The sequence below is a fragment of the Podarcis filfolensis genome, assembly GCF_964270895.1.
Source record: "Podarcis filfolensis genome assembly, chromosome: 1".
Lineage (NCBI taxonomy): Eukaryota > Metazoa > Chordata > Lepidosauria > Squamata > Lacertidae > Podarcis > Podarcis filfolensis.
Genome location: NC_139604.1, coordinates 46,821,420 through 46,842,086, shown reverse-complemented (window position 1 = coordinate 46,842,086; position 20,667 = coordinate 46,821,420). Strand labels below are relative to the sequence as shown.

Sequence of the window (20,667 nt, the reverse complement as noted above, 5' to 3'; positions counted from 1 at the left end):
TTTAAATATATATATAAATCCAGTTGAGCACCCTGAGTCAGTGCTTGCAGTCAGTGATGAACTGGATTAGGGAAACTAAACCGAAACTCAATCCAAAGAAAATAGAGATAATGATGGTAAATGGTGATGGATGCTGAGATTAAAATGGAACAGGCTTGTTCTGGATAAGGTCACATGCCCCCTTAAGGATCAGGTTTACAGTTTGGGAATAGGCCTGGGCCAAGCATTTCTCCTGAGCTCCCAGAAATTTGCTGTGGCCCAGAGTACTTTTTCCAACTGAGGTTACACCCCAACTGTTGCAGGACTTAGTGGGAATTTGAAAGCAGTCCTTGACTTCCTCCCTCCAGCACCCATTCTTCCATTATCTCAGTGGGTGAATGCAAAAGTGGTACCTTATCACACTCTCCCTGTCCTCCTATGGTAAACTGGTTCTCTGTAGCATCCTGCCAAGGTGCAAGGGGAATTTTACAACCTATTTATTTATTTATTTATTTATTTATTTATTTATTTTAATAACCTCTCTACTTGGATGACAGGCTTATCAAGTGATTGGATTCACATCCAAGTAAGTTACCATTTATAGTTACCTATAATCACCCAAGAAGTGGGAAAGTAGTGTATTTCAACATTCCTCTTGGCAAGCAAATACAGCTGAACACTTATTTACTAAGTTCTTACAAGCACACTCTGGTAAGCTTACCACTAGGTAAATTATTACCTGTAGTCATCCTGGATTTGTTCCCTTCTGCTCCCTCAGACCTACTCACACCCTCCTACTGCTTCTCTACTCTTCATCCCCTGAAGCCCTCTCTGGGCACTTCTTGGCTTTTAAATTTCGCTGTCCATGGTGGCACCTAGAAGGGCTGGAAGGGGAAGAACTACTGCAAGCATTGCATCTTCAGCTGTGAGAGAAAAGAGAGATCAAAATGCTGTGAAGCTTTGTGAAAAGCTAACAGTTGCAATCCCCAGTTTCTTGTCCTGTACCATTTTAATTTTGGGGTCTATGCAGCTGAACATTTATCAGGTAGTAACTTGCCACGAGGGTGGTGCTGTGGGTTAAACCACAGAGCCTAGGACTTGCCGATCAGAAGGTCGGTGGTTCAATCCCCGCGACAGGCTGAGTTCCTGTTGCTCGGTCCCAGCTCCTGCCAACCTAGCAGTTCGAAACCACAAAGTGCTAGTAGATAAATAGGTACCGCTCCGGCGGGAAGGTAAATGGCGTTTCCGTGTGCTGCTCTGGTTCACCAGAAGCGGCTTAGTCATGCTGGCCACATGACCCGGAAGCTGTATGCCGGCTCCCTCGGCCAATAAAGCGAGATGAGCGCCGCAACCCCAGAGTCAGCCATGACTGGACCTAATGGTCAGGGGTCCCTTTACCTTACTAACTTGCCACGTAGCCTATATCATCTCCATCTCAATGAAGTACCCTTGGTAAATGATATGAGATGGGATGCAGCAGGTGCCCTTGCACTCACAGGGGGCTTTTGTTCCACTGGAAGCACCCACTAAGAGAAGAAGAAGGGAGGGGACCCCCCCTCATTTCCCCTCCTCCTTGCAACTCTCAACATCCCTGAAAATCAGCTCCAGAAACAGGGTGGGAAGTGGCATGGGAGACAGTGATGGAAAGTGGGAATTTGTATTTTTTTTAAAAAAAAAAACAACCCTCTCCTCCTCTTCCACTAGTGATGCCTCACTGGATCAAAAGCCCATCCCTGCATGCAAGGAAACCAACTGCATTCCACCCGTAGCTTAAAAATAATCAAAACAAAAAAAAAAATTTCTTTCCAGTAGCACCTTAAAGACCAACTAAGTTAGTTCTTGGTATGAGCTTTCGTGTGCATGCACACTTCGTCAGATACATTTTGACTATGGCAGACCAACACGGCTACCTATCTGTAACTTAAAAATAATGCAACAGGAGGCAATGCAAATCTCCAGATGGTTAAAAATAACAGCAACAGTAGTTTTCTCCAACATCTTTCTGTCATGGATGATTAAAGCATGAATGATCTGTAGAAAGCAATGCTGAGAGTGCGGAATGCATCACACATGGTTCTCTGTGTACCTGTATCCTCTTTTGTTTTGCTAGGAGGATGGGAGTGGGGATGAGGGGGGAGATAATTCCCGCCACTGATGCAGCAGCGCTGGGGGGAGGGAACTATAGCAGCAATTTGAATGAGGCTTTGTTTTATAGCTCAAGTTACACATTCACCTCTGGCTTTAAAATGTGCAGACAAAGTGTAATTAGCAACCACATAATTACCTTCTTTGGCACAGAGTGCATTCGTTCTGCACTGGGCGTATTTTGTAAACTGCTTCAAATAAGTCATCTTACTTGAAGCGCTATTAAATGTAAGCCCTTAATGGAGTTTTGATTGCAGGTTAAGTCAGAGCTACTGTAAGTTTGGCTTTCTGCTCTGCTTCTCACCCACCCCCTTAGTTGGATGGGGCTCCTGCAGATGACTTTCCCAGCACGTTCCAATTCTGTGTGGTAGCTGTGACTTCATCTGCGGAGAATCCCACCGGCGTACCCATAGGATATGCTCTGTCATGCTTGCTGTGACCCAGTTCCCCCCACCCCCCGCTCTTTTGTCTCAGACCTTCTCTGACCCCTTCCCTATTCTCTCCTCTGATAATTCACCCCAGTCTATTATTAACGGTGCATTAAGCTGGAGGTTGTGGCGCTTTCAGGCAAGAGATCTTTCTTCTGCCCATTCAACTCCCTTAAACAGCAAGATCATTATTCGGATGACATCATAAAAACACTGATAACCTGGGGGCAGTTTGCTATCTAGGATTCTGATTGAATCACAAGTTCCTGAACTCTAAGGGACATCAAATGAAAATGAGGCCTGTGCCACCAGCTATAACTGCTTAAAGAGGAAGGAGTGTGTTTCCATTTTGTTCCTCACAGCAAAACTAGATATTATAAAGTGAAGTCTCTTCTCCTCCCCGCCCCCCATAACGTCTGTAAGTTTATCCCATGCCTTGCATTTGATGTCATTAGACTTTTGTGTTTGTCCACCCACACCACCAGCAGCCAGTAATGTGGACGGAGAGTGGACAGCCCCCTTCTTGCATTAATTACATAAGGAGCTCCACACAATTAAAGCGGCAGTGGGGCCATGAACCCAATGCTGTGTAGCTCCAACAGCCATGTACTGAGCATAATCATCTGCAGTGGGGAAAGACTGCACACACAGACTCTGTTGATGTTGAAACCCTGTTAGCACAGAGTTACAGCTGCCATGGCTTCCACACATGTACTGGTGTCAGCTTACACCACTGCACTCAACACGTGGATGTGGGAAATGTGGAAATTATCCAACACCAAGAGGGCAATATCAGCATAGTAGTTCAACTGCCCCTTTAATCTCATGGAACTTTTGAGTTCATGCACTTTTAGTATTAATCTGCACATCCTGCTTAGCAACCTGTAAATCATTGTGCTGGGTCTCCAAACCTACGCCCACCTAGCTGGTAGTAAGGACCATTGAACTCAGTGGGACTTACTTTGGAGCAGACAATCTATAGGATTTTGTTGTAAGATGTCCAGCACGGTTCCCATTCATTGCAGTAATATGATGTGTATTATACAATATTCTAGATGGGAAAAGGCAAAATGTGTAAATAAACTTAAAGCAGGCCTTCTCAAATGGTGCTCTGTGGACCACTTGGTGGTCAGTGAGCTTCATTTGGGGAGTCTGTAAGTATGTCTGTAAAAATACAATTGAAAAGCACACAGCATGTAGCACAGCAGATTACAATTGCTAAAACTGGCAGAAAAGTCATTACGTGGTCTACCAAGACCCTTAGCCATTTTCAAGTGGTCCATGGGGGTGGGGGAGTTTGGGAACCACTGGTTTAAAGCTCTCCACTTCAGTCTTGTCTTTTCCCTCATTTATTTGAATTCAACATTCAAGGAAGAGACACCAACAAGGGCAACTTAAGAAATTGCATTTTCTGTTTAGACTGCTGAAAGAGATTTCTCTCTCTCTCTTGAAATGTATGCTTACCCTTTGAGAAATCAGGCAATTGTTTCTGTCTCCAGAAAACAAAAATAAAAATGCTGATTCTGATAGGTATTCCCATTCTGTGATTGGTAGTGCATGGAGATCATCTTTATATTTACCTTGTTCTATATCCCTTCTTTGTCTGAGGCTAGTGTTTACATGGCCCCTGAAAAGTTACAGGTAACAAGGTTGCAATCTTCCTAATACACAAAATATTAATAATGTGCCCAGGCAACCAAGGACAAGAAAAAGAGGCTTTTCTACAGTCAGAGAAAATGTCCACATTTTCAAGAAAAATATGAGATCCTGTGCTTCTGTTGTTTGATTTCTTAAGTACAATCTCTCTGTATTCTCCTTCCTTTAATGCAGAGGTAGCCAGATGTTGTTGGACAACCACTCCCATCAGCCCCAGCTAGCAGGGCTATTGGTCAAGGGTGATGGGATTGGTCATCCAACAACATCTGGAGCGAACAATGTTGGGTCTTCCCATTTAATTATTATGGGCTCCTGTAAACTCAATGTCCATGCTACAGTACAATTTATTTTGTCCTCTTTATCCACGTGACCTCATACATCATCCCACACACCAATACCAGCTTTCTAATTATAATATCCCATATTTGTTTGTTTGTTTGTTTGTTTGGTAGTTAGTTTAATTAAATTTAGATTTAATTGTTTTAGATATAATCTTGCTTTTCAAATGATCCCAGGGCCATTTATATACTAAACCACAATAAAATCATTTCATACACAGTTCATCAACATCAACAAAAGATCAGCAATCACACTAATAGGCAGAAATACGCCGTGAATGACCATAGCAGAACCATACTAGAGGGTCAGACCCATCATTTCATAAATACACTTGTGGGGAAGTAAGTCTAGACAGATTTCTTGGGAGCTTGCTTCCATGTAAGTCTTTAGTTCTTTATGTACACTGGCTAGAGGACAAGCAAAAAATGTCGTTAATAACTAATAATTAAACATTCCAAGGATGTCCACCTCTTTTAACCCCTGTGTGTATAACTATGTAACTGCCTCACACCCGGTAAGAATACTTGTCCATTGAGTAGTTATCATGAAAGGCTTAGTGAAAATGCCAGTCAAGAAGCTAGACAAGAACTTTATTGTCACTTTCACTCCAGCAAGAGCAGAACAGTGACAAGAAACTCCTGGCTCCTTTCTGATCCAACTAATGACTAATGACATGATCCACATAGCAGCATATATCCAGGGTTTCACCTGAAGCCATTCTCATCACCTCCTACCTCTTATCCTTTTGACTGGAGGTGTCAGGGATTCAACCTGAGTTCTAATGGCTACAACACATGTTATGTTTCAAAATGCATACTAAAGCAACAAATGGATGTTTGCAAACATGTGTGATAAAGGTTCTTTCAGCATGTATATGGAGTATGTAACAGATGTTTGCCAATACGTCATAATGTGTGAGCGAGCTCTTACCTCCATTTCCCCATTGGGACTTAAGCGTCAAAGTTTGCCTTGACAGATACAAAAGATGAGCCAGTTTCTTTAGCCACCAGTACACAGTTAGGCATGGTGCTGGCCACATGTTAGCGTCCCCTAAATCAATGTGCTGGAGTTTAGCTTTCCAAAGCTGGGTGTACCACTGAAGTGGTCACCCAGTATGAGACAAAGGCCTTGTTTGCACAACTCTTTCCAGCGAGGGACTCCCCAGCTCACTTCAGTTGGAAAGGAAGTACATTCTGCACATGTTCTCTATTGTTGATTCTCTCAGGGTTAAGCCTTGGCACTGAAAACTGTTAAGTGCTTGTGGACTTGGCATCGAGTTGGACAGAGGTTGGCACTGAAGAGTCTAGCGGCTATAAAACTGGAGTGTGAATGAGATTTTGTTTTCATTTGAGACCAAACAGGGTCATGATGCCCTTTCCACTTGGATAGACACGAGCTGCATCTTTATTTAAAAGATTCCTACTACACAGGCCCTTTGAGCAGTGTCAAATCAATGTTTACATAGAATCTGGAATAGCTGGGGTTGGGGAGGTGGTAGTGGACCCATAATTCATTCATATTAACTCCATAGTTGTTGTTGTTTTTCTCTTTGGAGGTTTAACAGTTACTCTACTGTGTGCTGACATTGGCCAGGCTGCAAAATAGCTGCCAGGATTCCCCTGTGACTCTTAGAACAAGGCTGCTATGGAACCTTGAACTCTTTCTACACCATCATCTCTGATTTTACTCCTCTCTCAACAGCCCTGGCAGCCAGGTGGTTTTCAGAGGGATGGAGATAGATGATAGATAGATAGATAGATGATAGATAGATAGATAGATGATAGAGATAGATGATAGATAGATGATAGATAGATATAGATATAGATATAGAGATATAGATATAATCTTCTGTATTCTTTCGCTTTTGCTCAATGTGCAGTTCAAGCGGTTTCCAAATATTCCTCTTGTGCTGACAAGACCACAGTGAAAAGAAGGGTTGGGGATGTTCTATAGCTAAGTTTTTATTCCTCCTAATAAAGTCAAAAGGGTCAGGGAGTGCCCAATCCCTCTTGCGTTTTTATTTACATTTCCTGGACCCACCTTTAATAATAATAAAAAATGCATTCAGGGACCCATTTCCTAATTTTTGCACCATATTATATTTATATTTATTATATTTGTATGGTGGTATGGCTTCTCTTGCAACCCAACTTAGATCAGACTGTGACCTGGTAGTGAGTTCCAACCCACCAATGGAAGACTGGTGTTCTAGGGCATGGTTTGAGGGCATTAGGCTACCATCTTGTTGAAGCTAAGCAGGTCTGGGTCAGCTCAGTTCAGTGCCTGTGAACCACATGTATGCTGCTTTGGGTTTCATGGAGGAAGGAAAACAGGATCTAAATGTAGGGTTGAGAGGTCATACAAATGCATTAGTCAGTTTATCATTTTTGTGCAGTGAATTTCCCAGCTGCTTTACAGCTCTCAGATAATCACAATGTTAACTTTGGGGACTGGCAATAAATACCAAGGCTTGTAGCTTTCATAAGCCACTGTAGGTGTTCTGCGGTCTTTGCAGACCTCTTTAATGGAGTGGAAACAAATGCACATCAGTGGGGCCACAAATGATGATAAGTAAGGGCTATTAAGTCTCTTTCGGTGGGACCACAGCCACATTTCCTTTCCAGTTCTTCCTGCTTAAAGAGTTCACATTGGTTCTCACCCCAACTAAAGAATCATGGCAAGAAAAATTGATGGACTATGCAGAACTGGCAAAACTGACATATAAGCTATGGGACAAGGATAACTGTGACTTTAAAGATGAATGGGAACCCTTTACAAAGTATTTGAAGACACAACAAAGCGAACTGGACTCCTTGGCTGGCTTTGAATAAACATTCACAAACTTTTTATTGATAATAATCAGCTAAATAGTTTGAGGATCTATACAACTTTGTAACATGCAGAAAACAGCATTCCCAGAGAAACCAAAGACTGGAACTGAGGGAACCCGGTGGGTGGGGGTGGGTGGGATTTGTGTGGGAGGGTGGGGGGAGGAAGGAAAAATGGGGGGGGGAATAAGGATGATTTGTTTTTGGATAATATGTTTTGTTTTAATTTTGAATTATTATTTTTTTTATAAAAAAGAGTTCACATTGGTGTTTTGCTTGACTGTTCCACCCTTAGATAAATATTTCCAAGTTGGGATGTTTGTGTATATACCTTAGGGAAAGGTGCTGCTACTGCTGAGAGTGGAAGCAATTCTGGTCTGGGTTCCGCCAAGCTCTGTCGACTCTGATTTGCACTGGGATCCGAGTATTCCTTGGTAGTTCCTATAATCTCCCTGAGTTCAAAGAGCGCTTAGCTGCTTGTCTTTGTCAAAAACCCTGTTGGAGATCTTTTATGTCAAAGATGTAGGCTTTCTCCAAATGGCTTTGATTATTTATTCATTCTCCTTCTCTGGTGTACGATAGTACAGATATCTTGAAGACCCCCTTGTTTGGCTCTGCACTTGCTCTAAAATGCATGGAGCTTTAGTGCTTTTGAAACTGTTTTGTGGGGCTTTCCCCCCCCCTTCTTTTTAATAAAATGAAGGAAGTTTTTTGAAGCCGTTTTTCTTCTTTTTCCTTCCACAGTGCCACAGCATCTTTTCCCAGCCTTCCATGCTCCTTTGCCAATTGACATGCGTCACCAGGAGGGAAGATACCATTATGAACCTCACTCTATCCATGCCATTCATGGGTAAGTTTTACCAGTTTGCTCTGTTGCTGTAGCCTCCTCCTTCCTGTGTTGGACTTTAATGACAGGAAAAAGAAAGAAATATGCTACAGCATATATATAGCAAGGCCTTTCTGCAAGGGTAAGCATTCTATTCTTAGCTTCCTCAGAATCTATCTCTTTTGTCCTCTGTATAAATTTGTTAACTGGAATATTGACTACTCTACAGGTGTTATCAAATCACAGAAATCACAGTGGTGTGTATCTTTATAGTTTGCCGTTCAGCTGTGTAAATAGTTCCACTGCTGATCGTCACAGCTCTATAAGGTCCTTAATTTGCTCTTTCCACTTTCCAACAGAAATGGAATAAATCATACAGAAATATGCCAGTGAGATGGCGTGCTACAGCACATGCAACCATTCTACTCGCTTACATGGGAGTATGTCCCATTGGTCTCAATAGGACTGACTTAGTAGACTTGTGTAGGATTCTGTTAGTTGGCTTTCTTTCCAGCTTCTCAGATTCCAGGAGGTGCTGCTAAAGACTAGAAATCCGCAAAAGAAAGAAAGAAATTTGCCATAGAAAGGCAGAAAACTGAAATTCTCAGGAAACTGAGTCCTGTGCTTTGGTGCCATATTCTGCTATGTTTTCTAATCCCAGCTCAGGAGAAAGGTGGGAGATAAATAAATATAATGATAATGCTAGTAATAAAATGTTTTTCTGCACTGCTGCTGCAGAATCTTGGCACACAAACACGGGCATCTTTGTTCCTCCTCTTCCAGTCAAATACAGGGCCTCACTGCCTTTCATAAGTATTTTCAGTAGGCCCTCCTCTGTGTGCACCCCAGAGGCACAGCTACACATTTAGGTGTTCATACTTTTGAAACTTACTCAGCAGCCAGTGATAGACAGCAAGTTACTCACTAGAGATGAAAATAAGACTTTGGAGAAAGAGGAGAAAATGTCTCTAGAGAGGGGTCAAAATCCTGCTCTGGCTGTTTCCAAATCCAGCTGCAACCAGTGAGGAGAAAAATATGCCGTCTCCTAAGGACGTGATGAAGAGCAGCACAGCTGACAGTTTCCTCCCCCTTTCCTCTTCTGGAATGCCCTGTTTCCGGATATCCCCCTTTTTAAGCAGGAGAAGAACTGCTGTGAGGATGAAGGCGAGTCTGAAGGTCTGACAGCTGGGCAATTTCATGCAATGGGGAGTTGCGGAGGTCTTTGAAAAGGGTATTAACTGCTTCATTGTTGCCAAAAAATACCAGGCACAGCGCCTGGGACAAAATGTGCCTCCCTAGCTGGCCTGGAATATCCCCCGTTGGATTTATCACTGCATGGTCAGCATGCTGATCACTGTGGGGAAATGCTCCCATCAAGGGGAGCTGGGAGGAGCAGTTCAATAATAAAACATGGCCACCTCTATCATGTCAGTCATTTTTAATGTAAGTCATTTTGAGTTCCCTTGGAAGCAACCGGAAAATCCAGTAAATAATAACAACAACATCCATGGCTTCTGAAACTAAAACCTAGGGGTTTCATAGTAATGGATTTGGAGCGGCAACAGGAAATGCTCTGATCTTTTAACTGTTTAAAACAAAACAAAAACTATACATTGCTCTGGAGTTTCATTCCTTCCATGCAAAATGAAGCATCTAAGGTGGTAGTCAACTAAGAGTGGTCCCACTGAAATGAAGAAACATGACTAAGTTTGGTCCATTACATTCAGTGGCTCTGCTTTGAGTAAATCTTAGTCAAATACCACTCATAGCATTCTAGGATAGCTCTCTGCTAGTGGGAATTGCAGGTTCTACAACATGATGGTGAATTAACAGGCGTAACCCCTCATGGAGTCAAATGGGACTTACTCCCAGGTAAATAAGCATAGGCTTGCCACCTAGGTACTTTTAGATTGGGAACCACTCTGAGCTTGGATCTGCCCATCCTCTGGATCATTCAAAAGAGCAAGGTAACATGCGCATATCTAACCCAAGCTGAGCCAATGCATCGTACTAAAAAACAAGAGTGCATGCATCAACCTTGGGTCTTGTATTCAATATAAATAACTCCTGTCTTCAGTTTGCCCTACTGCCAAGAAATGTCCTCATATTAACCTCTGTACCTAAGACTGTCTTAGACCAAGGTGATCTAAAGCAAAGAGATGGATGCTGTCCTCCAGTATCCTCATCTGATTGGGATCTTAGACTTTGGTTTCCTTTTTGCTGCTCTTTCCCCCAGCACCCCAGGGGACAAGGGTGCTACTCATGAATTAGATTAGAGGGCTATGTTATTCCAGCATTACCACTTGGACTAAATCACCCTATAATTGAGCAGTTGTTTTTCCGCTTGCTGGATTATTGAGCTGTGTGGACTCTTTACTACCAAAAACATTGGGGCCTGCTAGATCAGGCCAGTGGTCCATCTAGTCCAGCACTGTGTTCTCACAGTGGCCAGCCAGATACCCAAGGGAAGCCCATATATAAGCAGGACCTGAGCACAACAGCACTCTCCCCACCTGCGATTCCAGCAATTTGTGTCCAGAGGCATACTGCCTCAGACTCTGTGAAATCAGCAGCAAGATCTACCTGGGTTACATCAGTGATAATCCTACCAGCTGCCAGCCTCTGACCCTAACCCAACTCCCCAAAGGATTATACTGTACTCTTTCGTAGTAACTGACTTGGTTGAAAGAACAATCAAAGGCATTAATGTCGGGTAAGATCAGTCTTTGCTCTCAGAAACCAAAACACAAAGGTTTGTTTAAACAAGTTTATTATTTTGCAGACTTAAAATTGCAGCCTTTTTCTTTTTTTAGCAACATGTTGTTTCTAACTTAATACTTCCCTACGTGACATAGAAGTTTACAGTTTATTTTGCTACTGGACAATCCATAACAAAAAGCAGTGCTTCCGGAGTTTGAAGTCAGAGGCCTTCTCTGTTTCCTTGGCAGAAACCTCTGTGGAAGTGAGGGAGTGTAGCCTTTCTGGTTCCACATTGAAAACAAGAAGAACAGACTTATGGGCAAGGGTGGCTATCCTGTGGCCCTTCAGATGTTGTTGGACTACAGCTCCTTTATATAGTGGGTTTCAGCTCTTTTTTTTACTGATAATTATATTCTTTTTTCTAAACTGCTTTGAGGGCTTATTATGACCGAGCATTATAGAAATCTTGTGAAATACATATCTCCACAAGTGCATTTCTAAATTCCGAAGCACCAATTTTGTAATGCACCGGGGTATGTTTTGTGAGCCAAGAACTGCCCTGTAGAATTCAGGCTAGTTTTAACATTCCAATATGCACATTGGTCTGGGATGTGTGGATCAGGCCAGCCTGAATCAGAATTGACTGAAATGTAATTCCTCAAGCCTCCATAGCCACAAATGGCACAGGCAGAAGGCTCTGGTGGTGACTTAGGCCTTGCATAGTCATACGGAAGGCCTCCATGGTCAGAGTGGTTTAAGAGTAGTGCAACCACACTGGGCGCCAGCACCACAGGGGGCAACGCAATGTAGAACAGAGCAAGAGAGGTGGGGCACCAAATTTTAGTGGTAGTTCCCTTGTGAAATTATCTCCCTTTGGAGGTGCAGTAGGCAAGTGCTGCCTTGGTGTTTAACCACCGGCTAAAAGCACGCACTTTTACTCATGCATTCTCAGACAATCAATCCTGAGTATCAGATTTTACTAAACCTTTGGATATCTTTTTCTAAATTTTAATTTATTACAACTGTATCCTTTTATTTTTGTAAACCTGCTAGTTATAATTCCGGTGAAAAGTTGTATATAAGCGATTTCAAATAGGCTATCGGTGAAATAAATTAGTGGTTGTGCCTGTTTTTGCAGTGTTGTGTCACTGTCTCCGCAGGAGAAACCTCCTTACAGTATGTGCAGGAAGGAAAGAGGGCTTTCTATCTATTATAGTGTACACTGATACCATCCTGTGCTTTAGATCAGATTGGTAAACAGAGTGGCCACCACTGTGTAGATTTTATGGATGCTACAGTAGGGGCTATTCTTGTTTCCTGGTGCCATGAGAGACAATAGAATTCTGCTGCAGAATTGATAGGGCTATCCTGTGCTTATACCATGTACAAGAAAATCTTATTCAAACAAAAGGAATATTTCTTAAGATTATTCTACTTTAAACATAACAAGTGTGTGTGTGTGTGTGTGTGTGTGTGTGTGTGTGTGTGTGTGTTTGTTTACACAAGAATTCTAGTTCAAAACTGTAGCATATTTTCCCTGTGGAAAAGAAAGTAACAGTGCATACTCGGAAGAAAAATTGAGTCACCAAGCTTTGGCCTTATGATTAATATGATCAGAGCCTGACAGAGGGTCCCCCAATTCATCATGACCATATTCTAGCTGTCTACTTCCTTGCCTGTACCAAATGTATCTAATTACATGAACACTGCACAGCAAATTAAGTGTAGTCTCATTTGTTGTCAACGACAGAGTCTTATTATCTGCCTGCTGCTTTGTGTCAAAGGTTTGTTTTCTGACTGCTCAACGTGACACGGCTCTACATTCCCTTTCATCACTGTTTGCATATAACCTAATGAGCACAGGAGTTAGTTCATCACAGCTGTTGGGGACAGGAGCAGCGGGGTTCCAACAAGCGAGTCTGGTCGGGGACAGAGCATAAGCATAGAAAGTTGCTGTCTGGGCTTTTGTGTATCTCTAAAGTGACCCTAAACTGGGACAGTCAACGTGGGACACATTTCTTAGTGTGCAGTATGGGGTATCAAGTAAACAGATTTGCAAAGCAGTATCTTCAGCTGAGAGAGAGAGAGAGCGCGCGATATGGTTTCCAGAGTTTCCAGAAAGCATGTCTTAGGCAGGAGAAAACTATGAAGTGACTATTTCTGTGCCCAATGAGCTGGGCAAATGAATGTCTCTCTTCAGACATTGTTCTATGCAGGCAAGTAAACACACATGGGGAACTGCCGTGGAGAGTTTCTTCATGCATCCAGTTGAATGCATTGTAATAAGTTTCACTGTGTAATAAGTTTTGCACTCTCCTCCGCTGGCTATAAGTAAATTCCCGTGTCACAAATGCTTTTCAGGCCCATCCAAAGAGGAGACCGCTGAAAACGGTAGGCTTGGTGGAGGATGTTAACAGAAGAACCAACACAAGGGTTCCTCCCTTGACAGATACTCCCTTGACAGTATCATGTCCGTTTAATTCTGTGAGACTGCCCCTCTAAAATTCATCCTAGACAATTTAGAATTAAATGCCTCCAAAAAGCGTGAAATTATATCAGGATCTGCCGAGATAGCCTTGGGAGCTCTGTTCTGTCCCTCACTTTTAGTTTGCGTTTCTTACTCAATTTCATTTGTTTCTCCTGTCCCACCCACTCCCCAAAAAACTTCTGAAGAAAAACCCCTAACTCAGCTATTTAAAGAAAAAGAAAAAAAGGCTGCTGACAATCCGGAGCCCTGAGGGCTCAGGCGTCTAAGCTCCATGCTAGAGCTTGACTTAGCAAGAGACTTCTTCAAAGCAGCTTCTTTCCTGTGGTTAAAAGTTGTCAGACACTATGAAATGTAACAAGAAAGATAGCACTGTGTGTTTTTGGGGGGGGGCAGGTGGGAATTGATACCCTGGCATGTTTTAGGATGCAGCCTCAGCACTGTTGTTTTTATTCAGACGGAATTACAAAGCTGCAGGGGTACATACCTGGTAGAAATCCTCATTTGGTGGTGGGGAGTCCCTCAAATTTCCCCATAGCTTTTCCTCTGTGCCACCCCACCCCAGTCAATAAAACAGCTGTGCAAGTCAATTAATATAAAAAGAAAACAGACAGGGATTCATCTTCGAACATGTTACCTTGGCCTTGTGCAGGAGAAAAGTGGAAATGGGGAGGTTACAGTGGTACCTCGGGTTACATACGCTTCAGGTTACAGACTCCACTAACCCAGAAATAGTGCTTCAGGTTAAGCACTTTGCTTCAGGATGAGAACAGAAATCGTGCTCTGGCAGCGTGGCAGCAGCAGGAGGCCCCATTAGCTAAAGTGGTGCTTCAGGTTAAGAACAGTTTCAGGTTAAGTACAGACCTCTGGAATGAATTAAGTACTTAACCTGAGGAACCGCTGTATATGTTTTTAACAGAGACTTTGGGGGTCAGTGTCTTCTGCATGACAATGTTTTACACACACACACATACACAAGCTGTAAAGAAGAGCAGAGCCAGCCCAAAGGCTCCGCCAAGTAACATGTTTATTAAGCGTTCTCCCTGATTTACCTGCCCAAAGCTTGCACAGAGCTTAGGAGATGTTTGCTCTTTATTGAGCATTCAGATTTGTTAGCAGGGATGTTGTACAACAGTGAGCGTTCATCTAGATTCGTTTGTACAGAGGCCATACATCTCCCATCAATTGATCATTATCTCAAACATCTTAGTGCATTTTGCCACCAGTTCCTAACCACAGAAAAATTTATTTTTAAAAGTGCAAAAGAACATTTAATCTAAATTTTTCCTCAAAAGAAAGTGACAGCCCTGAGGTAACCTGAGACATTTTGCTGCCTGAGATGCAGCACAAATGGCTGCTCCCTCCCAGGTAAGTCAAGGTGTTTGGCATGCAAGGCCGGCCAAGTCCCACAAAGACCTCTTCCTTTCCCTTGAAGCAACAATATTTAATAATAAGAATAATAGTAATAAATAAAATTACTAATAATTCACTACAATATCACGACATCCAAAATTAGCCACCCGAGGCAGCTGCCTCACTCTGCCTAATAGTAGGGCCAGTGCTAGAGAAGAGCAAACAGCAGAGCAGATGAGTTGGAGTGATCCAAGAAGGCCATGGGATTCAAATCTCAATAAAAGACTGTGCAGTTTGGGGATGAGCCATAAGTGTGAGCAAGCCCTAATGTTAGACTGCTGAAGAGTGCCCGGGGGGGGGGGATTGTGGGTTATTCTTTAAACGTTACATTCCGTAAATAAGTTTTGGGTGGTTCTTTTCTGTACACAGTCTCTAAAAACTGAGTAGCTGAGGAAAGGGGGAAGGTTGCTCTATATAATTTCTGAATAGTCAAACTCTGTGTGTCAGATTTACACCTGAGCAATTCTAGTTTCTATCTGCAGTTACAATAAGAATACAGCAGTGTATTGCCCCAAGCAGTCCACTGAACTTTGATCTGAGGGAGGATTAAGATGCAGTCCTGTGCACTGACTAAAGGAATAAGCTCCACTGAAGACTTTGTGTTACTGCCTAACACAAAGACATGGATCTGTAAACATGAAGTGGGCACACACTAATTTGAGTGCCCAAGAATTTAGAGATACACAGCTACCTTTCATGTCCGATGGGAAGTCAAAAATTCCTGCTGTATGGGTGATAGATATGACTACCTGTAAAAATGTGCCATATAAAGTATGATTCCAGGGTGAATGCTATCTCCAGATACTGTTAACTCTCCTGCCATTGTTGTCTTGTCCCAATGTGGCAATCTGTGACTAGATTCAGATGTAATTCTAAACCATAGTTTTGTGGCAGATGAACAAACCTCAGGCTTTCATACTCCCGCCCTTTCTTCTTCTCCAGGGTGGCTGCAAGGAAGAGATCAGAAACAACCACTTCTATATTCAACTAACCACTGAATGTTGTTTTGACCAAAGTGAGGGTGCTGTTAGTTTTAATAAACCACAGTTTGATCTTGGATTGTTTGGACAAACCATTGTTTAAACTAACCATAGCTTTTCCCAATCAGTCAAATCACAAACTGTGGTTAGTTGAAAGTGGAAACAGTTGCTTTCAACTTCCTCTTCATGACTGTTCCAGAGGAGGGGATGATCCGAAGCATCTGTTGCTCCTTGAGGCTACAACAGAGAAAGAGTAGGGAGATGTATTGCACACAAATCACTAAACTATGGTTCAGTGTTATGTCCGATTGCAATTTGTTGTTTAAATATATTTGATGGAAAAGATATTTGTCATAGGGAAAATGAACATAATTCAGAGCAGCTTCTGATGTTAATTTTTGTCATATTCATCTTTTAAAACCTCTCTTCAAATCTTAAGCTGTTTTTCAGGCTGCTCTGAATAAATGCCCCAAAATATGGAATTAGCACAACTAGAAGAAGAAGACTGGGAGACAGGGCTTGACAGCACTTTCACTGGTGAAAACAAAAACTCACATACAAACTGAACACCCAAGTAGGGCTATGACATCTACCCTCCCCCTTTTAAAGCCAAGCAACTGGCGTGATGTGAAGCACTTTCCAATCTTATTGATTTCAGCAGCAACTTTGCACACTCCTCCAAGCTGAAATCAATTGCTGTAACAGGGTCCTTATGATCTTTGCTTATCTACAATTATATCTGCATCTGCATGTTAAATTGGCCAAGTAATTTGTATTTTGAAATAAATTTCCAGGACAGAAAAAGTCCCTCCCCCAGCATACTAGACAGGCGCTTATTCTTACTGTGTTTGGTGTATCACCGTGTCACTTTCCACCTCTAGTGGGAACTTTACGTTACACAGTCTTCCTTTCTAGCTGCCTCTGTTCATTTCATAGGCTTCTTAGCCCTTCCATATGTTGGGTGTACATTACTGCTATCAGTTTATCGAATGGTATAACAATTAATTGGGCAGCATTCCCTATTATGATCTCCCAGATTTGGTCTGTGGAGACAAACCTTATATTTGGCAAATTAGGTTACAGTTAGCACATAACCTTGTGCACACAGGCTTTCCTTGGGAAAAATCTATTTGGAGTTTTTTGTGTCTAGTCCATTACATCAAAAGGACATATTTCTGTAAAAAAAAATATGGCTTATCTAGTATCCACAGGCAGATAAAAAAGTAACACACCTGTCTTTAAAGTCACTTTTTATAAAATGAAACTTATAAGCCAGTTTAACTTCATAACCCACATTTTGACGACGCCACAGTGTTCACTCTTATGTACCTTTCTACGGGATTTGCTTTTAAGTCTTTGGCTTTTTTGATCGATGCTTCTTTGCTTCTTTAGAGCTGGAAGTTCATCCAAACTCAAAGTTAGCAATTGAATGTGCAAAGAGTTGTTTTCTTGTAGTTGTTTGGTCAACCTCATGACATTTGGTAAAATCTACACCACTCACTAGGGCTTTCTATGAAGCTGCCATTAGATAATGTAGACTTAAACTAGTTCTGCTACCAGTTTCTCTCCCTAGGGACCCCTGGAAATTGTAGTCCTGTGAGAGAGAGAGCAGGGGTCTTTAAGAGGTAAATTTTCGTTGCCAAACTACTATTCTTAAGCATTTTGAGGGGAAGCCTCAGCCATTACAATGGTATAAATGTTATCTAAGGCTTCACACCTCACACTTACCTGGAAGTAAGTCCCATTGAATGCAAAGAGACCTACTTCTGAGTAGACATGCATACTGTAAGTCTGTATGATAAATAGGCCCATTATCACTGTTGTTTAATCTTTGCTTACGTTATTCATTTAGTAAGGGTGGCAGTAATGGAGAACAGAAGTTAGATGACCGATCAAACCAGGGAAGTACCTTGTGACCTACATAGAAATATCATTGCATGTACTGCATTTATTGGGAGTTGGAGTAAAAGGAAATAAATCGTTTATGTGTATTTCATTGTTATGTGATCTCTATTGAGCTCTGTTCCATCTCTGACTTAGTGCTAGTAGCTATTTGGTAATCCACTGGAGGACATCTTTTTTATTATTTCTTTCCATTTATAGCTCTTTCTAAAAGCACAAGTTCAGAGTGGCTTGCATTTTTTTCAAAAAGTAAAACAGTAAGATAAAATATACTAGATGTATAAATATATAGCTAAAATGACCCTTAACATATGTCAGTACACTAGAACGTAGTCTAAATAACAGCCATTTGCGTTATTGTACAGGCTGATTTGATGGCTGCAAAGTATATATATATATGAGAAAGAAAAAAGATGACAGTCATCCTTCCAGTGATAGGAGAAAAAACATTCATAGCTACTGCCACTGCCTTCATGGGATGTTGCTGTGGTTCTCATGGTATAATCAACACATATAGTTCTAGCTGCCCATGTTTTTTGTTCTGTTATCAAAAATATAATGCTCAAAACAGCTTACAACCATCAATACATCACAAAATCAACAATTGCAAGCCTAATTTCATAATAACCGCAATAACAAAGCAACAACATATAGCAAATGTAACAGCATACAAAAAAACAAAAAACCATACCCATACTATAAATGTAGCAACATTACATATCCTGGCAGTAGCAGAAATATAAGGGGAGTCTGAACAGTTTGATTTTCATCTCAGCCAATCAAGATTCTGTGCAGGGAAGCACAGAAAAGTTTCCCGCACTTCAAACATTATGTTGACCACAGTGATAGTATTAGAAGGGGCAGGGGTAACTGGGCATCCCCAGGCCAACACACTTGCCCTCTGTAAGCAGACATGTTAATTTGTGTGACATCAGAGCCCGTGTAGACCCGTGTGGAATTAAGTTCTGTGTCCTTCAATTATACTTCTTTAACAGGTACAGTGTCTGTTTTCTGTGTATGTGTACAGATTGCTGATTTGTATTTTTGTGTGTGCCAAAAACTGAAGCTTATTTGCCTTCTGCACATATTTCTGCGGAACAAAGTTTGTTTTGAGAGAGGGAGAGCTCACAATTTGATTTAGTATGACTTAGTTGGGTTTTTTAAAAACGAAATGAGATGTTGCTTGACAATTAGAAATATACAAACAGAATGTGAAACTAAAACACAATATTTAGTCTGTGTTTTAGATTTGCAAAGTTTCTGTGTTGGAATTGGGTGGGGTTATACCAACAGAACCAACAGAAATGGTGAAGTCACCGGAACCCATGGGTCAGTCAATAAGTGTGCAGTCAGTCACAAACAGAAGAACGTGGTCTTCTCCAGAAGATCCCCATGCAGTTCCATGCTGCAAAACATCTGAAAGGAGGAAGAGATGAGTCAATCCAATTAGACTATGTGGCTTGAAAGATCCTACAGGCTGCAGTCTAGTGCTGGACCACCCAAGTGGTTGTGGTTAAAAGCAGGCCTGATTTGGCAGAGGTCTGGATCTGAATGCTCTGCCAGAATTTCATTGAACAAAACATGCTCTTGGAAAAAAAATTAAAAATAGAGTTGGGTGCCCATCGGGCTAATCGTCTCCATATCTGCACTATGTTTTGGCTCATCCAAATGATTTCAAGTGGGTGTCTGGAGGCCTCTAATTTGATGCCAAGCCAGAGGTGCATCATTGTACATTCCATGCACCAGATACTGATTAGGCACAAGATAGTGCCTTGAACTAGGTACTAGATTGCTATTTTAAGAATTGATATGAAAATGGGCTAATAACACAAAACGTGACACATTTAGACTGCACTCATAAGCATGCTTACTTGGGAATACATTTCACTGAAGTCAGCAGAACTTCTGATAATTGGTCTGAGATTGCTCTGCCGGTCTGTTTCTTCTGATATGGTCTCCTGTAACAGCTGCTGCATCCATTTAAACAATCTTCCTCAATATGGTTTCTTAAAGTTCTTTAGTTGCTTGTTCTGTACAAGCCAAATGAGGGCTAGGGAGCGGCTGACCAAGTACCTCACTTAAAAAACCTCTAATAAGATCCCACAGTGTGACCACATGTGCCAAATGATTGCTGGTAGAGCAAGGGATGCAAACTTGTGGTTAATAAACAAATAACATAAAAAGGGCCACTTTTGAAGTTAGTTTTTTACTTCACAGCTAAACTTTAAAATCTGTCTCTTTGCTTCTTCATCATTGTGCTTGCATCTCCTCTTAGCTTCATAGGACTTTACCATGTGTTAAATTTCAGATTTAACAACTTTAAGGATGCTTTTGTCACTGTTTGCTTTGAGGCATAAAATAGCTCATCATGAATATTTCTCATGACAATCATAAGAGAAATGCATTGCAAAAGAAGGCCATAAGAGTAACCATGCCCATCAGACCAGCATATTCTCTCTCTCTCTCTCTGACTCTCTCTGTCTCTGACAGTGGCAAGAACCGGGTACATTAAATTAGAAGGTGTTTCAAAAGACCTAGCTGGCTTATCCTGCCAATTTGGGCCTGCAGAATATAGTCTGCAATGAATCCCCTCCACAAATGATGAGTAGTGCAGAGGAACTCCATGCACAGTGGGCAGAAAATCAGCAGAACAAGGAATGAGAAGAGACAGGTGTGGAGGGTGTTGATTGGCCAGCCTGGCTGCCTAATTTACTCCACTTTCTCCTCCCCCAGCTCATTCACGGCATTTGATGGGTGTGCTCCTCCCCTGAGCAATCCAGTGGCCCAGACCCTACAGGCAGCCATTTCATCCTAGGACCAGGTTGCCAAATGCAGCCAAGGAAGCAGCACATGCACCCAACAAGCATCATAACTAAGGAAGGCGAGGGTTATTGTGGGGTAGGGCAAAAAAGCCAACCATCTCATTCCTCCTTACTTGCCTTCATTCTACCCTCCAGGCACAGGAGAGATGGATCATAATATGGTT

At 41.9% G+C, this 20,667-nt stretch overlaps 1 protein-coding gene across 2 annotated transcripts in view; it reads left to right on the top strand.

Moving 5' to 3' along the window:
- The window catches only part of GLI2 (GLI family zinc finger 2), a 304,721-nt gene that overhangs the window by 234,585 nt on the left and 49,469 nt on the right, over positions 1–20,667 (top strand). For both annotated transcript variants that reach the window (XM_083584535.1, XM_083584536.1), the window contains exon 3: positions 8,120–8,225. In XM_083584535.1, the coding sequence (XP_083440661.1) occupies positions 8,120–8,225 (106 nt within the window). The remainder of the gene's footprint in view (positions 1–8,119; positions 8,226–20,667) is intronic.